General features: G+C 38.5%; 1 protein-coding gene across 9 annotated transcripts in view; it reads right to left on the bottom strand.

Moving 5' to 3' along the window:
* Window positions 1-23,969, bottom strand: part of MAGI2 (membrane associated guanylate kinase, WW and PDZ domain containing 2) — a 743,930-nt gene that overhangs the window by 213,093 nt on the left and 506,868 nt on the right. For all 9 annotated transcript variants that reach the window (XM_064505113.1, XM_064505115.1, XM_064505117.1 and 6 more), the window contains exon 6: window positions 17,383-17,462. In XM_064505113.1, the coding sequence (XP_064361183.1) occupies window positions 17,383-17,462 (80 nt within the window). The remainder of the gene's footprint in view (window positions 1-17,382; window positions 17,463-23,969) is intronic.

Genomic DNA, 23,969 nt, shown 5'->3' with positions numbered 1-23,969 from the left:
AAGAACAATCTCTGAGTGATAAAGTGGCAGATGAATTTTAATCTCCATAAATGCAAAGAAATGCATGGGGAAAATACATAGGGAAAAATAACCGTAACTGTGCATACACACACATACATAATGATGGGCTCTAAATTAGTTACTATCGCTCAGGGAAGAGATCTTCAAGACATCAGCTTAAGCTCAGAAGTCTTCAAAAAGCAAACAGAAAGCAAACAAAATTTTGGCAATTATTAGGAAAAGAACTGAGAGTAGAACAGAAAACACCATTGTGCCATTAACAGTGCACTCACATCTTGAGTATGGCGTGTAGGTCTGACCATTCAACATGAAAAGTGCATAGCAGAACTAGCAAAGAAGGAGAGCTGGGCAGCCGGTGGGATCAAAGGCTTGGAAGAGCTTGTCCACAAAGGGAGATCTAACAGATTAGGATTCTCCTGCTGGACAGAGATCACAAAAAAGGGACAAGATAATGGTATATAAAATTATAGATGGGAGGGATAAAGTGAAAGGGGACTTATTATTTTGTGCTTCCATAATAAAAGAACCATGATGGCCTAGTGAAATTATCAGGAATCAGGTATAAAACAAAGAAGATGATTTTTTTTTCCTTCACAGAGCACATAAATTGAATTGTGGGACTCACTGTCCCTGGAGGTTGCGAAAGACGAAAGTTTAAATGGGCCTAAAGAGAAACACAAGGGAGAGTTAAATACAGCATCCACAGGCAATCTCCTACTCAGGAATTCTTTAAAATGCTGAGAGATAGAAACGGGGAAGGTGTGAGAGGGAGAAAATTATGTTCACTTTGTTCCTTGTAGTCTTTTCCTAACCATCTGCTCCTAGCCATACTTAGAGGCAGGATACAGGTTAGGGAGAGAGTTATTCTGAGCAAGTAGAGCAAACCTTATGTTCCTACTATGCTTTCCTCACTGTATGTAAAGTAGGAATTTGTTCAGCACAAAACCCAACTTACTTTCAGCAATGGAACCACAATAACAATCTCCACAATTCTCATTCTCATTCCGATTCTAATTCTAATACAGAAAACACTGTTGTAGAACTCTAATTCATTTAGTAATGTATTATTTTATAAAATGATTTGATCCATTGCTAAAATAGAATGAACAGCAGGTTTCATTTGTCCAGATATAGAAACAGCCTTAAAACCATGGATATTTCTTTTTTTCTTTTTTTTTGGTTAATACCATATATATGTTCAGAGCAAAAAGGCTTCTGTATCCAGTGTATTGGGCATAAACAAGGCTGCAAACCACTCTGTGCTAGCCCTAGTCAGCTCTGAAATGGATGAAAACTGCCCTACATGTGCCAAATCTGCAACCACTCAGAGGAGCACGTGGCGCCACTGCTCAAGTGTCTTTAGGAAAGGGCAGTAGCTGCCAGGGGCAGGGACTCAGGAGGGGACGTTTGAGGAGACACAAAAGGGGACACGTGAGGAGCGTGTGAAGAGCTGTGCCTGGCGACACGAGACGGTGAGGCAGGTGGCAGGGCCATGGCTGGGGACGTGGCAGGAGGCGCACTCGTGGAGGAGATGCTCCATGCTGGACGAGGGATGCCTCTGAGGGACCATGGCCCATGGATGACCCACGTGGTGCCAGGGACACCTCTGAGGGGACCATGGCCTGTGGAGGAACCCATGCTGGAGCGGGGACAGCCCCATGGGGACTGTGGTCTGTGGGGGACACACGTGAAGTCAGGGACACCTCTGAGGGGACAGCAGCCCATGGGGGACCCACACAGGGTTAGGGGCACCTCTGAGGGGAGTGTGTGGCCTGTGGGGGACCAATGCCAGGGCAGGGAAACCCTGAAGGGACCTGTGGGGGACCCATGCCACGGCAGGGGAAAAGAGTAAGAGGCCAGGGGCAGCTGAAGAAAAGAGTAAGAAGCCAGGAGCGGCAGAAGGAAACCTCTGGGCACCAACCCTAACCTCCTGGCTGCCCCTCGCCTCGCCGAAGGCATGGGGCCTGAGTGTACCCCAAGGTGAAAACAAGGGGGGTGAGACTAGGAGCAGGGGAGGAGAGGGTTGCACTGAGGCTGAGCCTGGGGAAAGGAGCAGAAAGGTGTTTCCCTAAGTGTTTAATGGCTTATGTCTTCTTTGTTTCTCAATACCTGAATCGGTAATTAAAAGTTTATATTAATTGGTAATAAATTACAGTAAGTGAAATTCCCTGAGTCAAGACTGTTTTGCCTGTGAAAATCTAGGCATCTAGATATGGAATAAAACTTTTTGTAGGACTGTACTTTTCCAGTTCTGACTGAAGTCAATGAAAACTATCACCATTAAATATGTCTGAAAGAACTGCAATTTTTAGAGATGCTTTTATATAGATTTTGGTGCCTAAGGTTTTAGCAATTAGGCTTTGTCTGTCTTTCAAAAAAAAAAGTCTTTTATGCCTGAAGATTTTACAAAGAAAAATACATCCTAGAACTACGATAAATCCCATCACCCTAGCAGCATTCTGTAGAATCCAAGCAGAGGTGGGCATTCCACGTCCATTTGAATTCAGTGTTAATCATATGTTATTTAATTTTAACAGTGGCAAAAATCTGGCATCCTTCATCAGGGACTCTCATAACAGCATGACAAAAATCCACATTGCATGAGCCAGGCAGTCTAGGAACACCTGATCAGAGGTGTCCTTTTAGTTCAGCTCCTTTGATGAGAAATTCCCAACGGCAATGCTTAAAGTTTGTGGAGAAAATGTAGTTCTGGCATTAAAATCAAAGATTTACAGTGATGGGAACACATTACGTAGAAGAAGAAACTCCAAGAAGAAATCCACAATTCTTTCAATGAGTTTGAAAGCTTATCTTGCTTCGCTGGGTACTGCAAAATTCTGTGTGCATGAATGTATGCAAAGCTGAACTGGTGTCTGGCCACACATAAAGCTTAAAAAATAGAGCTGAGACTTAATTCTCAGAAGGATCAAATCCATGGTGGCACTAATTCAACCTCAAACTCAGCACGAGTCTGTGCAAAATCTCAGCTGATGGGCACTGAGTCAAATGAAGGGCAAGGTACAACAACAAAAGCTGAAGGGCAATATTCCCAGTTCAAACATCTCCTCGCAGTTGCACATGCTAGTAATGAATTTTGATATTCTGGTCTCCTTATATAGCTCCCTACAGCAACATCAGTGGGAGATACGCATACACAAGGAGAGCAGAATAGCAAAACAGAGAACCAATGGCTCAGAAGTCGTGGTGATTAGAATGGTAGAAGTAGCTAGATTTGGTCAATAGGCCACGAGGTGAGCATGCCCTCACTTTTGCCTGAAGAGTAAGCATTAAACTGACCACAGTAATAACTGTGAACACACTCTGAAATATGTGCAAATTGATTATCTCTGTATAATATTGCACAGGCAACAGGAATAGAAGGTACAATTAACTTCTTAATGTACGTGTTACATTTTTATTTGGCAATACAGGTATTTGTTCTGCAAAGCAGGACGTTCTCTAAGTATCAGCTTCTCCTTTCCCCCGGGCAAGTATTTTAAAAGTTTTCATATTGATTTTTCAAATGGAAACACAGCCTGCTGTATTTGTAATAACAATGCCTAACCTTAATTACTATGACAGTAACAGGGCACATTTGCTATGCCAGAAAAGGAATAAGAATCTGCCCTAATGTTTCAGTTTCAGATGAAGAACTAAGCAACAAAAAACTATCCTGAATACACTAAATATCCTAGCTGGTCTTTTTACCAATCTACTCATTAGAAAAAGTATTCCAAAGGGAGAAAAGGTTATTACATTTTTGTGAATCTCAGGAACAAAGTAAGTATGAGCAGAAGAATATCTCAGAGACGGTGGCTGGCAGAGAAAAGTGTGAGTGTTTTTTGGTTTTGTTTTTTAAGTGTCCCTATAATCAGGGGATGAAAGCCAGCACACACGCAATTCACCCATCAGTCATTAATTATCAGTGACCGCTGCCACAGTCATTCAAAAGCCATTAGAAGTGAGAGGAGGCAAACTTATCACCTCAAATACATGCACAATCCAGAATAAACACTGTTTGCATACAAGTTTTAAATGTGGATTGCACTGCCATCAGAATACACATTATGCTCTCTGGAAAGAATATTCATGAAGACATAATTAGCAATATTCAGTGTTGCATAAACAAAATCCCAAAAAGCACATTCCTCATCTGAATAGAGAACCCTTCAAGTCAATCAATAGTGGGAGCCTACATCAAAAAAAGGCAAACCTCCTTCTTACAGATGACATATATTTCCACCTAATCCAAAACTCTTCAGTGGAATTCAACAGAAGCTTTGCAATGGGTTTTGAAGCAGTTTCCCATCTCCTTTCACTACTGGAAAGTCTACTTGTGCTTCTTCCAAAAAAATGTAGGGGTCTTTCAATATAAACATAAAAATATTAGCAACAATATAATTGCCAGCCAACCTGCCCAGCTGTCTTCTTCTCTTGTACTAGTGTCATTCATAATCTTACTGATGTTTAAGAGTGAGCTAGAGATGCCAGGTTTCCTGAACAATATCTATTAACTTCCTTTATTCACAACATTAGACATCATCCAGTTCTGCTCTTGCCTACCTGGTGATAATCCAGATTGCTATAACAGATGCTTTAGTTCCTTACTGAAGGAAAAGTTCCTTAAAATAATAACTTTCTTCTGGAAGGATTAAGATTAGGGGAAAAAGATTGTTTGCTCTTATTCCTTACTAGGCCAAATTCAACTCGATATGTAATTCTATTTCAGTCAACAAAACAACAAAGTTCAAACTTGTCCTAACAAATTTTTTATGCAATCCCATCTACTGAAATAGATAACTAGGACTATGTTTTCTACCCAGCATTACCTGTTTAGTTTATTGATAGAAAGCTTCATGCTAATAAATATATTCTAGCTATAACCAGGAAATTTTTAAAACAAAAAATGATATGCAAATTCCAACAATCTAAACAACTCAATAGATGTAAAATATGGCATTATAACAATATATGTTGAACAAGAGGTCATAGGCCATGAGAACAGAATAATGGAGAAAAAAAACTTTTAGGTGATAAAATGCTTCAAGAATTTGAAAAAAAATACAAAAGGAATGAAGCACAGAATATGAAACAATTTTGAAAGTTTGTACTGAACAGGTATTTGGTATTACGTCTTTTAACACTTTGGGAGTCATACAAGTTAAGGTCTTTCTGTCTCTTTTTTGTATAATCATCGGAACACTTCTAGAGCAAAAGTGTGCTACGTCTTGTATATTAATGTATAGCTACCAAATACGGTCATATTCTTCGAGTTGTGAAGTAGCAAAATAGATCGAACTGTGGTGGGGACAGAATTTGTGAGCGGAAATATCATAACACAGAAGCTGACTACAGAGGACTGAGGATTTTTAGCTTTTTCACTGAATAGAAAAATATACTGACACACCTGTCTGTTTCAATAAAGTGGACGACAAGAAAAAATGTCAGTTTTAATGAGTACTAATGGAGGCTACAACCTGCAATAGCATAACAACTCCCATTAAGCCCACCGAAAAAATAATGATGTGACTAAAAATTCTACAAAATTGCATGTCCTCACAACTACTAATAAGTGTAGAGCATTCTTACTTCTGCAAAAGAATTAGAAAGAAATGAAATTATTCTTGTAGCCAGATTAAGGAAACTAATGGATCAGTTCCAGACAGAAACCCTTAAAAGATGAGTGTCTGAGTATACAAAATATGTCAGTTGAAAAATAGCTAAAGACTGAAATTGACTTTATTGACCAAATTTTTGTTTGTAATGGTGGCAAATTTCTAAAAAAACTGATAGAAGTTGAAGATGAGTTAGCAGTCAAGCAAGAGGCACAGTAGGAAAAGCACCAGCTCCATCTCGTGAGAGCAACGGCAGCCACTTTCAGTCAGTGGCTGCAAGTGACTGAAGAATCTACTGGAGATAGCTGTAGTATCTCTAAAATTGTTTAATTTTGAAGATGATTTACAATAATTTTGGATACTTTTTGGACAGAAGGAACCGGTCTTATGCATCTGGAAGGAATGTTTCTATTTTCGTAATATGAAAACTGGGTTCATTGCAATTTTCTTAAAGGAGTAAAAATGCAGAATTTTATGCTTCTAGAAGTCTATAAGGCAAAGCCTTCCTCCCGCAAGTAAGTAAGTGCTCTATTATAGACAAACTAAACTATAAGTATAAATACTATATGCACATTTATCCTGTAAAATGGAAAAAATCCTTAACTACCTAAGAGGAAACAGATAAGAGAAATCCAGCTGGGACAGAAAAAAGAAAAAGGTGGCTGCTAGTTAAAAAAATAAAGCCAACATTGCCTCCCTCCTGCTCCCCCCACAAAAAAAGCAGAATTTCTGGACAGAGCAACTGATGTCTTTCATGATGGTATCAGACTTGAAAGATGAAATCAAAGTTCTTGGAGTTAGAACAATTTTCACATTTTTCAAAGTCCGTTTGAGCAAAAGTACACCGAAACAAAGTCCACTGCCCAGTACCTTTAACTATGTGGACAAAAGAGAAGCTCAAACTTCAGCACTCACAGGATCTCTGACATATCCACAGCTATCAAACAATGTTATCGCCATTTACGACATTTAGATATTTGATGTTTACCAGAAACAACTCTCAGTCAGAATCCTAAGATGAGACTGCATTTGCACGGTTAATTTTTTTCATTTGGATTCCAGAATGCTGCCCATTTGCTTCACAAATCCTTTATTCCTATCTTTAGTAGGCTTGGGGTTTTCTCACATCCAGAAATATTTTTTTTTATCTTTCTATGCTGAAATAACTCTGTGTTTTAAGGCATCACAAATCCAAATCTCTTTTTACATAACCTGCATCACATTCTCCACATCTCTGCTTTTTATACTTCGATCTCTTTATAGCCACTTATTCTGTTCCAAAGCCTTCCACCACCTTCCACTACAAATTCGGAAAATATAGTTCTTCACTCCCCAGCTCCTTGTTCTGCAGTAGCCACAATCCCATACAATATCCTAAATACCTCTGTGGTCTTCCCACTCGGGCAGATTCACTTCCCCAAAAGCTTAACATACTACCACCATATTTCTTTCTCTCATACAAACACTGCTTATCTGCCACTGCATGTGTAAAGGTATTATTCATGAAAGACAGTGTTTTTTTATAGTTTTGCTTTACCTGTCCAACCTTAAATACAGGACATCTGAGTTCACATGTGCTCAGAAATGCTTTTCCAATTCTATTTTACAAGGACTCCAAAGGTCACTTCAGGGAGGTTAGGTTAGAATCAAAGCACAGGTCTCACAAAAGCAAAATTGCTTAGACTTCTTTTAAAGCATATTACAAAAATAAAAAAAAAGAAGCCAGGAAGTGATAAGTGTAATGAATTCAGTTAATACCTGATAGAAACATACAATGTAATGGATCACCTGGACATTTGTGAAACCCAACTGCTGGATACAGAGAAGTTTGGATGCATCTTCAGTGGCGTATAGATGCACTGTATTTCAAGCATGTTGAAAAAATAGACAAAACTACCTTTAAAAGCATCTGAAAAATGCTGAATGTTACTAGAGATATTAACAAGTCATTATATTTCTTTTTACCTGGTAGCAACATGCTTTGAAATGATTGGCAGGACAGTACAACAGGCAAGCTCTCCAATAAAAAACATCAAATTGTTTTTTATTTCTGGACTTGATGAGATTCCTGACCTTCTGGATGAAATTCAAAATGAGACCATTTTGAAGATTAATTTTTCAAAAGGAGAAGCTTGTCATTCCTTTTTCATTAATGATCCCTGTTAAAAATAAGAGCTTTCATAAAAAAGCCAGAGGGAAGAGAAATACTAAAAATGAGGGTAACTGGACATATTGTAATGAATATAATCCCACAAATCTCCTTTGTTAAACCTGTCACGCTTCATTGCCATTTAGAAGTCAAGGATCGAAGGATTAAGGATACAGAGAGAATAGGATTAAAAACCACCTACTTTGATTTTTACTCATGATTAAATAATATTTCAGAAGGAATTTCAACCTTTTGTTCTTTATTTGCATATAGGCCTGGGGTATGACCATGGCTAAATATAATGTTATGAATTCTTTTCTATGTGAAACAGTTTTCTTTCACAATTTTCCGCATTGGAGCATTCCTTTAAATGGTCTGTGTAGGAATACTTTAAGGCCACTTGTACTCTTATACGACATGATGCTTTAATTTTAGTGGCAAAAAGTCAACCGCATGAAGTCAGTGAGAATTTTGCTATTTGCTTCAGTGGTGAGTGGAATCCAATTTATAGTTCATTAAAAATGTGACTTGTCAAAACTCTGTTTCTCTTGATGAGTTTAAAAAATCCCTCCCCCTCCCTTTCTAAATTTCATTACACATTCCAGCTGAAAACTACTTAAGCTTAGCCAGTTAACTTGGCAGCAAACTGAAAAAGGGATGCTATCAGAAACTGGATGCGAGGAACTGCAGCAGCAGGCCAGCGGAAAACTCTACCTATAATAATGATGTGGTGGTCATTTAGCCTTGGACCATGTTTTAGTTGCAGTATAGTTTAAACTAGACTTGCATGCAACTTCAGTGCTGATTCTGTTTTGGGGTCAGTCACTGGTGAATGTGTTTATTTTATTCTGAAATTAAATTATATTTTGCAAAAGTTTTACAAAATAACAATCAAAGTTATTGTTCATCATGTTATATCACTGATGACCATGACCCATTCCTTAGAATGGATGTTTATTATAAGTGCTATACTAAACACTTCAACCTTAAAGAAGCATGTATCAAAAATAATACTTCATATCTCTATGAACTTTTTCAGCAAAGAATCTCAGAGCATTTTACAAACAAATAAGTTTCATAGCCACATGAAAGGACCCCAGTTTTGAATCTTGATTTGTTTTGGTAGCCTGCGATTTTCCACATCAAGGATGACTGGACAAGTTAGTAGTTGCCTCAGCCTGAATTTAGCAACCCTTAAAATCCTTAGAGCGCTGGAAGAGTTGATACCAGGCTGACAATATCTGCATAGCTCAGGCATCCAAGCAGAGCAAGCTGCAGCTTCCTTCCAGCCTGGGCACTGTGTCAGTGGGCAGCCACCGGATGCCTCTGGGTCCTGGGGATCTCACCATTTAAACACACTGTGCAGGTGAGTAGAGAGCTATATACTGCAAGACAGTTAGGTGATAACTAAACAATCAGGGAAAATACACATTTTTCCTTACTTTTATTCATTCTTGTCCTTGTAATTACCAGCTCTATTTAAGATACAGGTTAGTACTCTACAGGGATTTGTATTTCTGAGATGATTGTGAGAAACTGTAACGGTTCTGAAAGCAAAGTAATACTTAATAGTCCATTACAGCTTAAAGGACCTGTCAGTCATACTGCTAAGTGCACTCCAAAGAAACATAACGTGCACCTGGGGGTTCCCCCAGGGGGACACTATCAGGCTGCCCAGGGCTGGCCCCAAGACATCGACAGGCAAGGTGTGCTCGTGTGGCCACCTATTTTGTCCTCAGTGTCACTCAAGGAAGAGGAAGGTGTTGCAGGAGAAGGAGAATAACTCTACAACCTGCATCCCTGCAACTAGTACATCCAGAGAAGTATCTTAACTCCCAGGAACAAACAGTAATGAGATGCCACAGTTCTTGTTTCTGTTGTCGTCATTGTGATTTTGGCACAGAAGGATTTTTGGTCAATTAATGTCCAGCTGGAATTGCCAGCCCAAAACGCCCTTCAAATGATCATTACTTTTCAAGAAATATTCTGCTATTCCTTAATTAATCTGAAATTGAAATTGCAAGCTGAAAAAAGCATTTACTTAATATGTACTTAAGTGCCAGAAAAATTAATTGTGATCAATATTATTACAAGCAATGCCAGCTCCATTACAAATGGATGGTGTTAAATACTATTTTAAAATGGGCTTAGTAAACTGCAAAGTACAGTCTTAAGTAATACTCTGTGGTTTAAAGGTGCAATATTCTTATCATTTGGAAACACCTGGATTTAAGCCACAACTGAAAAAGAATTTGGTAGTCTGGCAGCCCACTTCCTAATTCCTTGTCATTTGCTCATATCACAAAGCCACCAGGCAAGAGTACGTGATGGGCAGTCCCTCCTCAGAAGTGACTCAGGCCTGGAATAGGAAGGGGTTTGATGTCTGAATTGAAAACTGTTTACAGAGCTGTAACAAAAGTTTGCAGCAAAATTACTCGTGTGCCTGGCACTCTCATTTGAACTTTGTAAGCATTGCTTACTTGCCCTTGGAGAAAGAAACAGTCCTTGGCATGGCAACTCAAGCCATCCCAGAGGAGATGGTTTTAAATGCCTAGGGACAAGGCTGTGCTCTACGTTGCTCTCATACCTTCTCTCTGGATTGATTAATGTGATGTTATATTCTGCACTTCATCAGGAAGAGGAGGTTACAGAACGTATTTTTCCCCCTTACTGGATAGCCTCTGTCCCAGGCTATAATGCAGAAAATTGTGCTTTAAAATAAAAGATCAACACTCTGTTGATCTTGTCAAGTCTGAATCTATTGCTGTTTTTGAACTAAATTTAGCTGAGACAATGATGTCTCAAAGATAAATAAACTCTTAAATGTTCTGTGAAAATCAGCAGCTGTGAAGGGGATGATGCCCTATAGGTGCTCCTGCAGCAGGGAAGGTTGTATCGTGAGCTCTGCAGGTACCTGTCTAGCCTGCACAAGCCAATTAACACAGGTCACACTCCTTTCTTCGACACAATATAATCATTCAGTTCTGTGATAGAATTTGTATTGTGTTCACCCAGAGAAAGAGATGGGCCCAAACCATAAACCAAAGCCTAAAACTAAGTAGACTGCAGTGTGCTAAAGATGTGGGATCATATCCTAGTCCATAGCTCAGCTGCTGCTCAGGCTTTCTGATGGAAAGTACTAGAGGGTCTGCAGGGAAGTTTGCAGAACCAACTGAAAAAAAGCAGCCTTTTACAAGGCACAGAGAGAAAAAATTGTGAGAAGCAATGAGCAGAACTCCATTTAAGAGAGAGAGTGTTCAGGGTCACACAGCTCTTTAAACAAAGAACAAAAGATAGCCTTCTCTCCCAGTTCATACTGGGATTCATTCATTCAACAGAAACAAGGGCTTGATTTGGAGTTGCAAGATGGCCTGGTAATACTTTGTCCACTCAACAGTGTAGGGCACTTCCTCCTCATTTCATGTCCTCCTCTACCCATAGATAGCACTGCTCCATCCAACTCTCAGCTCTCCTCCTCCTTTGGTCTCCCTCCAACCAGGAGGCTGCTGTATCACAGAAGTTAGTTTAAAAGGAAGATTTATCCAACGAATACATTCTTTACAATAAAACAGGGAAGGACCTGTGTAAATCTCCGATACAGAATCAGCCCATGCAACCAAAAAAAGCCCCCAACCCTTTGCGCCATATGCTGCAGAGAGATTCAGTTTCAAACTTAAGGCTACTATTACTTGAGCCAAAAGAAAATGATTTGCAGACAAGTAGTTGTCTACTACAAATTATCACTAGTGGGCATTGCTACACATAAAGAATACCCATACAGCATAAAAGTTCACTACGTGGTTTCCGGTGAAAATATGTATTAGGAGTTCAAGAAGTAAGGCTTTACCCATAAAACCGGTATGTCAGGCCTGTACGCCCAAATGCATCTCTAAAACAGAAATGGGAAGAGATGATATGCACATTTTAGTACAGAATAGCGAAGAATCAGATAAAAAATGACAAATTATTTATGATGTTTGTGATTTACTTTAAGTTGCAATTTTGAATAAGCTTATGTATACTTTTAACTACTGAGCAGGCTGCACTCACTAAAGGGAAGCAGGTGTATACAGATAAATATTCTAGAGTTTGAGCCTGACAGAAATGATCAAAAAGACATTGTAAATCAGAAATAAAAAGGAGAAGTATGGTTAAAAGTGCTGAAAAATGATAAAGCTGTCTGTGTCACATTTATTTTTGTTTAAATAAAAATATGTGATAGGTATTCAGTATGAATTAGAACAGGAAACTAAGCAGTCTAGTTTGGGGACCATGTATTACTCTGGTTTTATATGTTTATTTACAAAATCTTTACAAGTGAAAAGGAAAACTATTTCTTATTAAAACAAAACCATTTCAAATACAAAAAGTGAGATTTTTAAAATGCTCAGCATGAAATAGGAATCGTGCAAATTCATGCTAATGCCCAATATTTATTCTTTAATTTCATTATTTATTTATATTCCATATAAATAATCATCTCGAAGGGAGAAGAGAAGAATATGACAGCAAATATGAAAAAGAATGATGAATTTTAAGTTAAGACTTTATCAATTTTGTTTTTTAAAGCAGTACAGCAGGTTGAATACATTTTATGATACAGTAATATCACAACATAAATCTACAGGCTCTTTTTGTATAGGACTTATTCATTGACAGCTGAAGTAAAAATAGATTAATGAAGCAGTTCATTAATTGGTTTGGAACTCTTGAAAAGAAATTCAAAACATATTAAATGTAAGTAAAATTAGAAAGACAGCCCTAGATTTTATTTCTTTTGTGCCAACTGTCAAATAGCTTAATGATATTATGGAAAGCTATTGCTTTTAATGAAGTCTGGTGATGTTCGAGAAAATACTTGTTTTGGATTCCAGTTTGTAACTGTGGAAATGTAGAGGTGTCCATACAAATTTACTGGAACTTACTGCTTTCTACCAGAGTTACACAATTAAAGGAGAAGGAAAACCTGCTGGAAACGAGAAGCATTGTGACTGCAAATCAGTTGCTGAACTTCAGTTATTTCTAGTACTAAAACAGGGGCACTGCAAAAATGGTGAAGCAGTAGCTTACACCAGGAATGTGAACAGGGTTTCTATGTTAACTGGTGAAGTTTTGATAAAAACACTTTTTCAGCATTAAAAGAGGTTTAAAATGCTAATGCACTCATAAGACCAGAACCATTTATGGTGACCACTTATGATTCTGAATTTAACATTTGTGTCCTGAGCTTTGCTGGCAAGGATCATACTATTGATTTGTTTCTATATATATTTTTATTCAAAATTTCGGTTATAGCAATAAATCTACAGCTTTCCTTTTTGTAAGAAATTGAGATGTTCAGAGAGAGGATGGCTCAAGATGATGATAGCAGTTTCAAAGGACGAAAGGGAAGGAAAATCCTGAATTCACGAGAACCACGCAGTACCATGCAAAGGACAGAGATGGAACTATGCTGGCTAGATGAAATGGAAAAGGGAGAAATAATAAATGCCCTGAATTGGCAGGCCAAAGGTATATGGAGGTTGAAAGTATTGTTAATAATGAAAGGGAACTGGGGGAACATGGAGGACTGAAGATGGTTCATTGGGAGATGTCAGATAGAATGAAACAAGGGGTTCATCTAGGGGGGAAAGATGAAGAGGATAAGTGTCACCGGCATGAGGATGACAGCTGAAGCTGTACTTGCCAGGGACCTCTCCCAAAGGTACCATCTGTGACAACAGGAATGGGGAAAAGAGACAGTGAGGTGGGGTTCAATTCAAGATTCATTACTACAGGTAGCAGTCTATGTCCAGGTGTTTACCATGTGAACCAGATAGCTATGCCCTGCTTACTGTCAAAGTGGTCCTGGTACGCATGGTCAATGAAGTCTAAAGACAATTCATCTCACCCTGGATAGACACCTATATTTGGCAATCAAGTTGGTGGGTATAGAGAACGGAAAGATGGATGAATGCTAGGTGAAATCAAAGATTTATTAATGTTTTTGAGCATACTTGTATCTGAAAACTAAGACATAGGAAAAATGAGATTGGTATTCGAAAGGAAAGGAAGGCTAAGAGTGATGAAGACTAGTGATGGAGACTACTGATTAGGATGGATTAGTAATGAGGTAAGTGAAATTTGACATTTCTGATCCCAGGAAATTTCAACATTTCAACAGCCGTTTAATCCTAAAATTGGATAAAGAAGTAAATGTTCACTTTTCTCCAGAATGGAAATTCTCCTAAAATGGATTCAAGAAATTGAAAATTTTCATTACTACTTTTTTTAATCAAAAAAGGAACTCTCTCAAAACTGAGATATTTAATTTCATTTATACTGAACTGCTTTTCAATATTAAATTAATTTTTCTATTGCCTTATGTGATTCGTAATTTTTTTTTCCATACTCTGAGGCTCTGTTAGCAGATCACTCCCATAATATACTTGCGACCAAACAAACCCTATGAGTCTGCTATGTAATAGGAACATTATAGTAAATGTAGCAATCAGGGAAGTCTTCTCACAGAAACAGGGGGGGCAGAACTACAACTTCTGTATGGCATTGCTCTACAGATACAAACTGATTAATCATTTTTGAAGTGAAACTAATTTTTTAGGAACCATTTAAAAGAAGTATTCCAATTCAGACTAACCAAATGTTTTATTCATATTTTTAGGAGAGAAAAACTAAGTATTTCAATAAAGTCAAGATTTTCTTGAAATATGTAAAAAATTCTAGTTCTTATTGAAGAATTGCCAGCTATTTCTGCTTATTGCTATTATGAAACTGAGATAAGCACCATACAAACAGAGAGTAAGGCATTTCTTTCTTCAAAGAACTACGATCTAAGTAGATCTGACAGATGGAAAGTCAAAGTAATTTGTTGAAAGTCACACAGCAGGTCCATGACAGAGACAGAAATAAAAATCAGCCCTTAAAACCTCCTAACCTGCAAATGGGGCTTGAAGGAGGGTGTCAGTAAAGGAAAAGAGAAAGTATCCACAGCATGGAGCAAAGAATCCTTGACTTGATAGAGCTTCTCAGTCTCTTGGAAAAGACAAGTGAAAATTTGCTCCAAGAGGAGGGAAGGTTGGTTGCAGATTTTGTAAAGAGAAATAAGCAAGCACTGGGATTTGTAGATACAGAAACCAGGGAAAATGGAGAATTAGTATTTGGCAAAGGAGCACTGAAGAGCTGAAAGTGAAAGAGCAGAAATGCCTGCAGTGGAGGGGGCCCTCAATACTGCTAGCCCTGAATATCTGGACTCAAATACTGTACGTGGCTCGGACATTGTCTCTGGTGGAAACTGTGTGCTGGTGCCTTCTTCGCCGGCGGCAATGAAGGAGGAGGACTTGGCAGGATTTGCACTGAAAGGAGAACATGAAGTTCGGTTGTTCAAAATGAAAAACTAATTATAGAATCTGATAGGTGGTAAGGACATTATAGTATATCTCAATGAATCAGTAAAAATTTCAAATGTTAAAAAATGAATGTTAATGGAAAGCACAAAGTATACAGATAGCAATATAGAAGCAAGGTAAGCATCATTTCCTATCTAAGCACTGATGACTTTCTAAATTTTTTTTATCTCAAAGGAAAAATGTGCCATAATAAATCATAAAGTGTAACAGAAAAGATATTTGGCATAAAAAACCTCTACCAAGCCATAGCTGAAATGGGTGTGAAATTAATACATGAAATGTAAAAGAAGATCCCAAATCTCTGTGTTTTATAACAGACTCCTCAGTGCTGGACCACAATAGCTTGCTGTACTGACATTTTTAGGCTAATAAGCCATTTTGAGGAGCCTTTACATGTATTGAATTTTTAAAGGACAAAACAGAAATTTTTCAACAACCTTAGGAAAACAGAACGTTACAACAATCTTTTTAAGAATAAAAGATCTCTCCCTAAAGTCTTTTATGCTTCACTTCAAGTGCTTTGAATTAATGAGCTAAGCAACTCTTAAAAGAACAATATGATCTAGCATACTATAGTCATTCAATAATCCAGCAGTTAAATAACTGCAAAATAATATTATTTTGTTAACTTACTCATCTTCATTTAAAATCATTTAAGTTTTTCTGTATTTTTAAAAATATTTCAGTATTTTCTACAATCTCAGTCTACAACCGCTAACAGAAAAAAAGCAACCCACTTAACTTCACGTAACTGTCTGTGATGTGTTGCTCGATAGATATTGGGGGATTTCTTCCTTTGCTTTTTTCATTAGTATTCTTTAGGGAGCAAGCAAAGACACAGCTCCATGCAAGTAATGTGAGAGATTTATAATGCAAAACTTCTGTGCCTTTGTTTTGTGTCAGCAATACTTCTGTTGTATTCATTGTAGAATTTACTCTGGGAGCTAGTGTCGTCAGTGCTGGAATAAACATCACAAAATCATTTAGACATGATGCCTCTTCTGATGTCAGAAGAGAACGTCAGAATTACTGCTGAAATAAGGAAGAGATTTTTGGAATATAGGAGTCTTTAAAAATGAAGCCGTTTATAAAAAACAGGAATGTTCCATACTAAACCACTGATTCTACAGTTTATATATCTAGAAACTCCTCAGTGACCTCTTTTATCAGCCCAAAATGGCACTGAGGTGTCTTTCTGTTAATAATATTTACATAAACTAATTTCATGCATTTTGGAAATTTTAAAATAAACCAGATGCACTGCATGAAACCTATTAATACATTTAAAATGTTTTAAAATGCTTTAATTAATGCATGCATATGTTTAATCCCCTATATCACACAATAATAAAACAAGTAGCAATTTTTACAAATCATTACTTCTTAACTGGCTAATTGAACTAACACTGAACTATAAAACAATTAAATAAACCTCCACAGAAAAAGATTTTTTACGATACATCTTTGATGTGATTTTACAAAATGATTTCAATTACTGGAACTTTACTGGAGAAAATATGAAAATCATAATGAGTGCCTATAAGACAGTTTGATGAGAGCTATATTCACTCATCTCTCCTGCATAACAACTACAATTCCCTTGTGCATCTCCACCACTATTTACATTTCCATTTTTTAAACCATTAACAATGCAGTGCCCCCCAACTCCGGTCTTGAACTCTGGCACACACTGATCTCTTTTCTCCCTCCCACACCCTGTTTTATCAGACGCTGTTTTGTTTAAATTGGCTACTAAATAGCATAGCACTGTACCTTTAAATACAAATCAAACAATATTCATATTCCCACGGTGCTGCTAGTTTCCCTTATGCATTGAATCGCCCGTAGATTAAAAGCCCAGAATCTGCAAAAGGATTCTGTTCTGCAGACCAAAGTTCTCTGTAGGAGACGAGGGAGAGGGTCAGTCCAGGAGTCACAAACACAACAGGCAGAAAACGCACTTGTGATCCTCAGCTTTGGATAGCATCAGAAAGCAGAATAAAAAGCAGAAACACATGGCACACTGAGAACTGGTATCACTTATGGCTTCTAACCAAAGCTGCAATTAAACACCTTTCATCATTCGCCCGAAAGCCTTATTTCTGTAAGAACTGACACATGCACACACACACACGCACACAGACACAAAGGCAAATCCCGTCTGAGCAGCAACGAAAACTTAATAACCTACCATTTTCTTTGCACTCTTCTGGAGGTTTAGCCTTTTTCGCAAGTCGTGGATCCAGCCATGATGTTGTCTTTGTGTTATGGCTGAAAAGAAAAGAGATCACTCTGAGCAGACACATACTGAAAGGAATCAAGTTTATTCCTTAAGAAAAAAGGGTTAGTCCAACAAAATTGCAATCGATACACTTAATTTGCTTACTGGTTCTAAGTAGCCCTGAAGGAGGTGTAAGAGTAATTGTGCAAGGCAGCTGTAAATTTGGCAACCTCAGCTCCCTGTCCTCAAAGCAGCTATTTTTATTAAAATCAACTAGAATGTTGCCAAGTTAACCTCATTGAAAATGCAGAACTCATCCAGAGCAAAAGGAATTTATTACAAATACAGTGTTCTCCCGTTGAACGAGTGCAGGCGACAGGATTCTGTACCATTCTCACAGTTTTCAGATAGAATTATTTTCATCTTAAACCTGTCCTTTTCATAAATACAGGTTTGTTATTTCTTACCAGCAGCACTGGCAAGGCATTAAAAAGTGATGCAAATTACAGCATGCTCCTGCAAAGTCTACACTTCCAGACAGAGTGATTAATGATACTTTGTTTAACAAACCTTTATCTATTCCATATATAATTCTTCTATCAAGATAAAATAGATATTGCACAAGCTGAATGAATCATGTGGCTTCTTTCTATACTCAGAATAGATCTTTGAGGAATCAGCCATGAAACAGCCTTGCACTAGTACAAACTGTTTTCTAGGAGAATATTTTGTCAAATGAATTGGTACTTAAAACAGCTAATGAGACTTAAAAACAGGCTTTTTCAATGTTTACCTTTCCCATAAGCTTTTGAATTTGGAGCCCTTTTTTTAAACATTAAAAAAGGAAGACTACACAATAGAAAAGGATGTGACCCTCACTCCTTTATTTTTGAGATGCCTTTCTTACAATACCATCATTCACAGCCCATTCTAGTCCATGTTTTATTTATCTGCTACATCCTAAAAGACCACTCTTTCCGTACAATTTATACAGTACTGAATTATTTAGATTATTATTAATTTGCTGTGTCATTTTAAAGTGTGCTTAAGACCTCTGTTACAAAAACTAGTATAAGGTATATGAAAACAGGGATGAAGTTCCACTAGGGATGAAGGAATTCACAAAGACAGGTCCTTCTACCATCCGGATTCCCTGTTTAGTCCTTGGTAGCTAACTTCCTCTCTGCCTTGATTTCTGAAATGTGAATGATACTAACTACTTCTTAGCATTACTGTCACAACATTAGATCTTTCATACACACATTGGATGGAAAAAAGGCATATATAAGTTAGGTATTGATAAAGTGGCAACTAAAATGGGAATTTTAAATTCCATTTAAATTCCCATTTTAAGCATATTCTGCTCTAAAACACCATTCATGACAGGTGGAGAGGATAAATTAAACCTTCACCTACTTTAAGAAGGTGGTTATATTTGCAGAGCATGAGGAATGATAAGCTAAAGGTAAGGTAAATTTGAAATGATGCCTTAAGCCTGTGCTTGATTGCAAATGTAACTAAGATGCTTTCTCTGAAGATTTGGCTGCCTGTGGTCTCCTGTAGGGTGTATTTTTATACTGCAGTCACAGCTTAACTGCAGCTTGTGCAGACATACTTGAGCTAGCTTTAAATTAACTAACTGAGATACTGGCAACAACGTCATTGCAGCAGTATGGAGCTCAGTGTGGGCTAATCATTCGAGCATATACCGCGCTACTTGGGTGCTGCTTGCAGCACACACTAAGCTCCACACTGCCGTGGGTACCCATTTAGCAGTGTCAGAGCTTAAAGCTAGCTTGGACGTATCTGTGCAAGCTGCAGTCACATCTCTGACTGTAATATGGACATGTCTTGTACAATTGCTACTGTCTCCTAGCTACTAATTCCAAATAATTTTAGGGACACCCACTAGTTGCAAGGAATAAGTCAGACCCACAGATAGCTTGCTATGGCTTTAAAAGAATACTGTCTACTACTACTATTACTAATGCTTGCTCTGATATACAGTGGGTTTCAAAGCATCTTACAAAGAAAATAAGAATCATCATCCCTGTTTTAAAGATGGGAAGACACAGAGTCATCAAGTGCTTGTCCACAATCATCAGACAAAGCCAGTGGCAGAGCCAGTAGCAGAAGCCAACTCTGTTGCAGTCTAGCTGGCTGGTCGTCTTCTCATAAGACCACACAACAGCTGAACAGACCAATTCACAAGTCCTGAGAATTCCCCTAGGGTAACATTTCTAAAATAGGCCTGAAATGAGTTTTCAGGCCTCTACAGAGGCAAGTGACAAGCTGAAAATCAGCCCAATTCAGTATGGCTGTGTAAACATGTAGCAGTTGGATCGCATCCTTCAAGGCTCTGGTTCAAATCAAGAGAAACAACAAGCAACAGTTACGCTTCCCTTCAGCATAAATGTGACTTTCATAAAGGCAGTAGGACGGATGTCTTCTAATTTTGTGCACTGCGGCCATTCTAAACAAAACCGTAAACAAATAAAAAAGTCTAAAGCTTTTCCAACATGAGAATGATCCTCCAGTCTGCAGTAAAATGTCAGAGAGTGAAGCCAGTATCTCATGTAAATCCACTCTTATGGCACCTGCTTTCCTTTTCTTTCATTCCTCTAGCTAGTTACCACCTCTTAAACCCATTCAGCTACTTCGTAAAAGCAAGATTCCTCCACAAGAACTTTTATCTGTAACAGATAACTGACGGAGCAAAATATCTGGTGAAAACCATCTGTATCCTCATGGTCCTTCTCCATGCCTGCTCCCTTGCCCTGCCTCTCCGCTTTATCATGTGTATAAAACAGCTATTGGTATCTTTTGCAGTGGGACTTTACATTCTTCTAGGCAAGTGCTTCAGCACAGGGTATAAATCCTTTTCCTGCTGAGAAGAGTGACCCTATTTAAAAGAAAGCAGAAACAACCCCACTTGTCTTCTGACTTTTCTGTATTACTATGAGTGTCCCTTTACTGCTATATAGTACTCATTCTTCGCGTTGTCTTAGCAACCAGGTACACAACATACAAACACTCCTACAATGACAGACATGATTACCGTTGTGCCGCTCTCAGGAAAAGAGGAAAATAAGCTGCCCTACATCATAGTGTTGTAGTTGGGTATGCGTGTCCACCTCCGTTCTGAGGTTTAGTTGGCAGGGTACTCTTCCAACCTCCCTTGCGGCTGCTTTCAAGTTGTGGGTTTTGGAGAGATGCTGCTTTTCTTATAGACTATGCTCTGGTAACGCTATACAGTGCCATTCAGGGTTACATCCTGTCATCTGTCTTTCAGCAACGACTAGAACTGGGGCTAGCCACTACAGAAACCCAGAAGGAAGATGCAGCTTATTCCTCATGCAGATAGGACAGGTTGAGAATGACAGGAAGAATAAAAGTGCGGTGGTGCTGGCTTGCTGAACGTCCCAGGGCAGGCTGAGGGTGCGTCTCAGAAAAGACACCAGTTCTCCTGAGTCCCAGAGCTCTGCCTATTCACTTTTCAGTTCTGCAGCAGACTAGGTTCCATAGAAGCTACAGGGAAACGGAATTTAGCTCTAAACAGTTTTTAATCTAATTCCAAAGAAGACTTGATATGTAAGTTTAACAATGGGAAAGAAGACAAAGGGAACACTAAAATGGCCAAATTAATACAAATGGCAAAATTAATGCATATCTGCTGCATGAGCTCTGCACATGTTAATACTTTTTACTCATTAGAAACCCTGTAAAATGTACAGTGCATAACCTGCCTGCATTACAACTATGTTTAATCATGTGTGGCCATCTGGGGACTCTCATCGACAGACCAGAAGGAAAAAGGGGTCGGGGATTTACAGCTTAGTTATGAATGAATTGCAGAGGCAGTTGTGGAATAAATGCACAAACAGGCAGTCAGAGCGGTTGTTGCTGACTGAATGAGAGTGAAGGGATGCAATAAAAGCGTTCCGTGAGAAATACAGCTGTAGTTCCACTAGCATTTTCTGCTGGCTACTGTTTCATTACTCAGCAATAACCACACCTCATCATTAAAGGACAGGTTTAGACAGTCCATCCTTACACAATTTCTCTGATCTTGATTGCTAGTTGGGAAGACTGAGCTAAAAAGCAGATGCTGACAAACCAACCATGCATGCCTTAGATTCCATCTTAAAATCAAGAGCAAGGTCCTAGTTTGGAAATCCTGTAAGCAGTCAAGGAAGGATTCCCTTCATTTTGCTTCATTCAGGTGGAGCACATGTGTAGCATAACATTTTTGGAATTCATTCTAATTTATTACTGGCTATACAAAACAGAAACAGCTTAAGTATATTGCAAATTTGCAAAATAATGTCTGAAACACAGAATAAAAGTTGCTGGTAAAGCAACTGAGCTTAATATTGCAGCCAAAAGTCACTAAAATAATCATTGAAGAGTTAACTTAAATCACCTTTACCAAGTATTTGCACCCAGCAGAAACAGCATACTATAATCAATGTTCTCCAGTATTAATTATACACAATTCTAAACATACATGAGCACATTTTTCATCTGGTTTAAATAGAGAGAAAGAAAGTTGAGAATACTTCCTGGAGAGTCTGACTCAACTGCCCATTCTTCTCCAGCTTCTCTCTGTAGCTCTGCATTTGAGACCTTGCAGAGAGTGTTTATGTCCCAACTCCCCGTTAAGACCATTGGAGCTAGGAATCAGAGCCTTTCTGAAAATCTGACTAGACACTCATCAACACCTTTAAGAATCCAAAAATGCTGGGAGTGTGGCCTTTCTTATTTAACAATGTATTACCTTGCTTTTATAATTATTTGTTAGACAGTATCTTCCTTAAGATTTTATTTGATGGATTTGTTAGCAATCTGTCAGTTTAAAGCACTTTAATAAGTAAAGTTTCTTGTACTAACAAAGACCTCAGACACTCTCCAGAAACATTTTTGAAGGGAATATGGAAACAGTAATAACCTTAATGTCTTTTGAAAACACTGCAAATCTATTCTAAATTGTAACTCTTGCAAGGTATGTAATTTGCATGTTACTGCGAAAGGCATTACAAAAAGGGTACTTACAGTGTGCTGCTTTGGGGTATCTGGGGACAGCACATATGGGTTTGTTTGGCTTTTTATTGTGAATACATTACATTCAAGATGGTCTTCAATATAACAGCTTGAGCAAAGGATAGTGCATCAGACATGAAAAATAAAGTGCACTGTAGGCCACCTGACTTTTAAAATGCTTACTCCTCCCTCCTTTTCGTATGCCTTAGATTTGTAGATGTGCACAGAGAGCACAATAATGATTTCAAGTAATTTATGCGTAGGGGGACAGTGAAAGGAAAACAGAGCATCAAAATGGCAATTTTACAATTCATCCTTTGTTGGCTGCAACCTGAACTTCCTGCACACATATAGCGACAGATACAAAAGGGACACCTCCTCTGGCTATGATCTGAATGAAAGTACCTATGACTGCTAGTTTGTGTTGAACCTCACGCTGTCGGTCTGTGTTAGGTGTGCCTGGAGTACACTGTCCTTAAGGGACACAGGTTTGGGATGCCTAGCCTGTGAATCCCAGATGGCCTTGGGCAGTAGATAAGCACTTATGTACTCAACCCAAATACAGCGGTGGTGCCTCTAGGCATTCACAGGAGAGGAAGATGCATATATAAGATTTTCTGAGGAATATATAAATGCCTAAGGCCTCCTAGACTTGGGCAATTTCTGCTGTTTAAGTCACTCTCTTTGACTCAGGCAGTTAAATTCTGCCTAAATTAGATGTTAGATAACATCAGTTTTGGAAAACAGCCTTTGTTCACAAAGAATGGGCTTCATCTCATGTGACTTCAGCCATCTAGAAATTATGCAGCTAATTCTGTAGGATTCCTCTGTATTCAAGGGAGAGGCACCTATAGAGAATAATTTATCTTACCATCTTAGGATGGGACTGAGGGCCTAGCCATATGCACGTAGTGCCATTTTAGGTGCTATAGGGTCTCCCAAATCCCCTCCAGCTGCCACTCCAGAAGGGAGAGAGAGGTTTTGATTAGGTTCTGTGTCATATCTGCCAGGTCCATGCAGACGTCTTGGGCTACTAGTACACCTACATTAGTGTTTTGGCTCAGATGAGGAGGGCATTTTTTCAGGTAAATCTCCCAGTTATCTTCATTTACATACTAGTTTGTATCACACAGCATTCTCCCAACTTGTAAGCTGGACTTCTTTTATTTGAGCTTCAACCAGAAGATGTACTGTAAGAGCTCACCTAATGCACTTCCGCAACTCACAGGCATCCAGTCCATGTCATCTGAAAAGAGCTAATGGATGTGGATGCTGGGTCATCAGCACGAACTGCTTCACTCCACAGTCTACTACTATTGCCAATGTAGATATGGACATGATTTAGGTTAGAACAGACTTAAAATGATTTTAACTCAAATCTGGTCCCATGGACTGAATCCCTATTAGGGGCTGGAGTCCATTATGTGCTTTCCTGGGGATCAACTTTCTTTTTAGCTTCATTTGAAAGGAATTCAGTTCATGTAGTCTGAGATGTGAAACAAAAAATGGTGAGTGGA

This window comes from Dromaius novaehollandiae, chromosome 1 (genome assembly GCF_036370855.1).
Source record: "Dromaius novaehollandiae isolate bDroNov1 chromosome 1, bDroNov1.hap1, whole genome shotgun sequence".
Taxonomy (NCBI): Eukaryota; Metazoa; Chordata; class Aves; order Casuariiformes; family Dromaiidae; genus Dromaius; species Dromaius novaehollandiae.
Note: the sequence above shows the minus strand (reverse complement) of the source record. Positions and strands in the feature narration are given on the sequence as shown.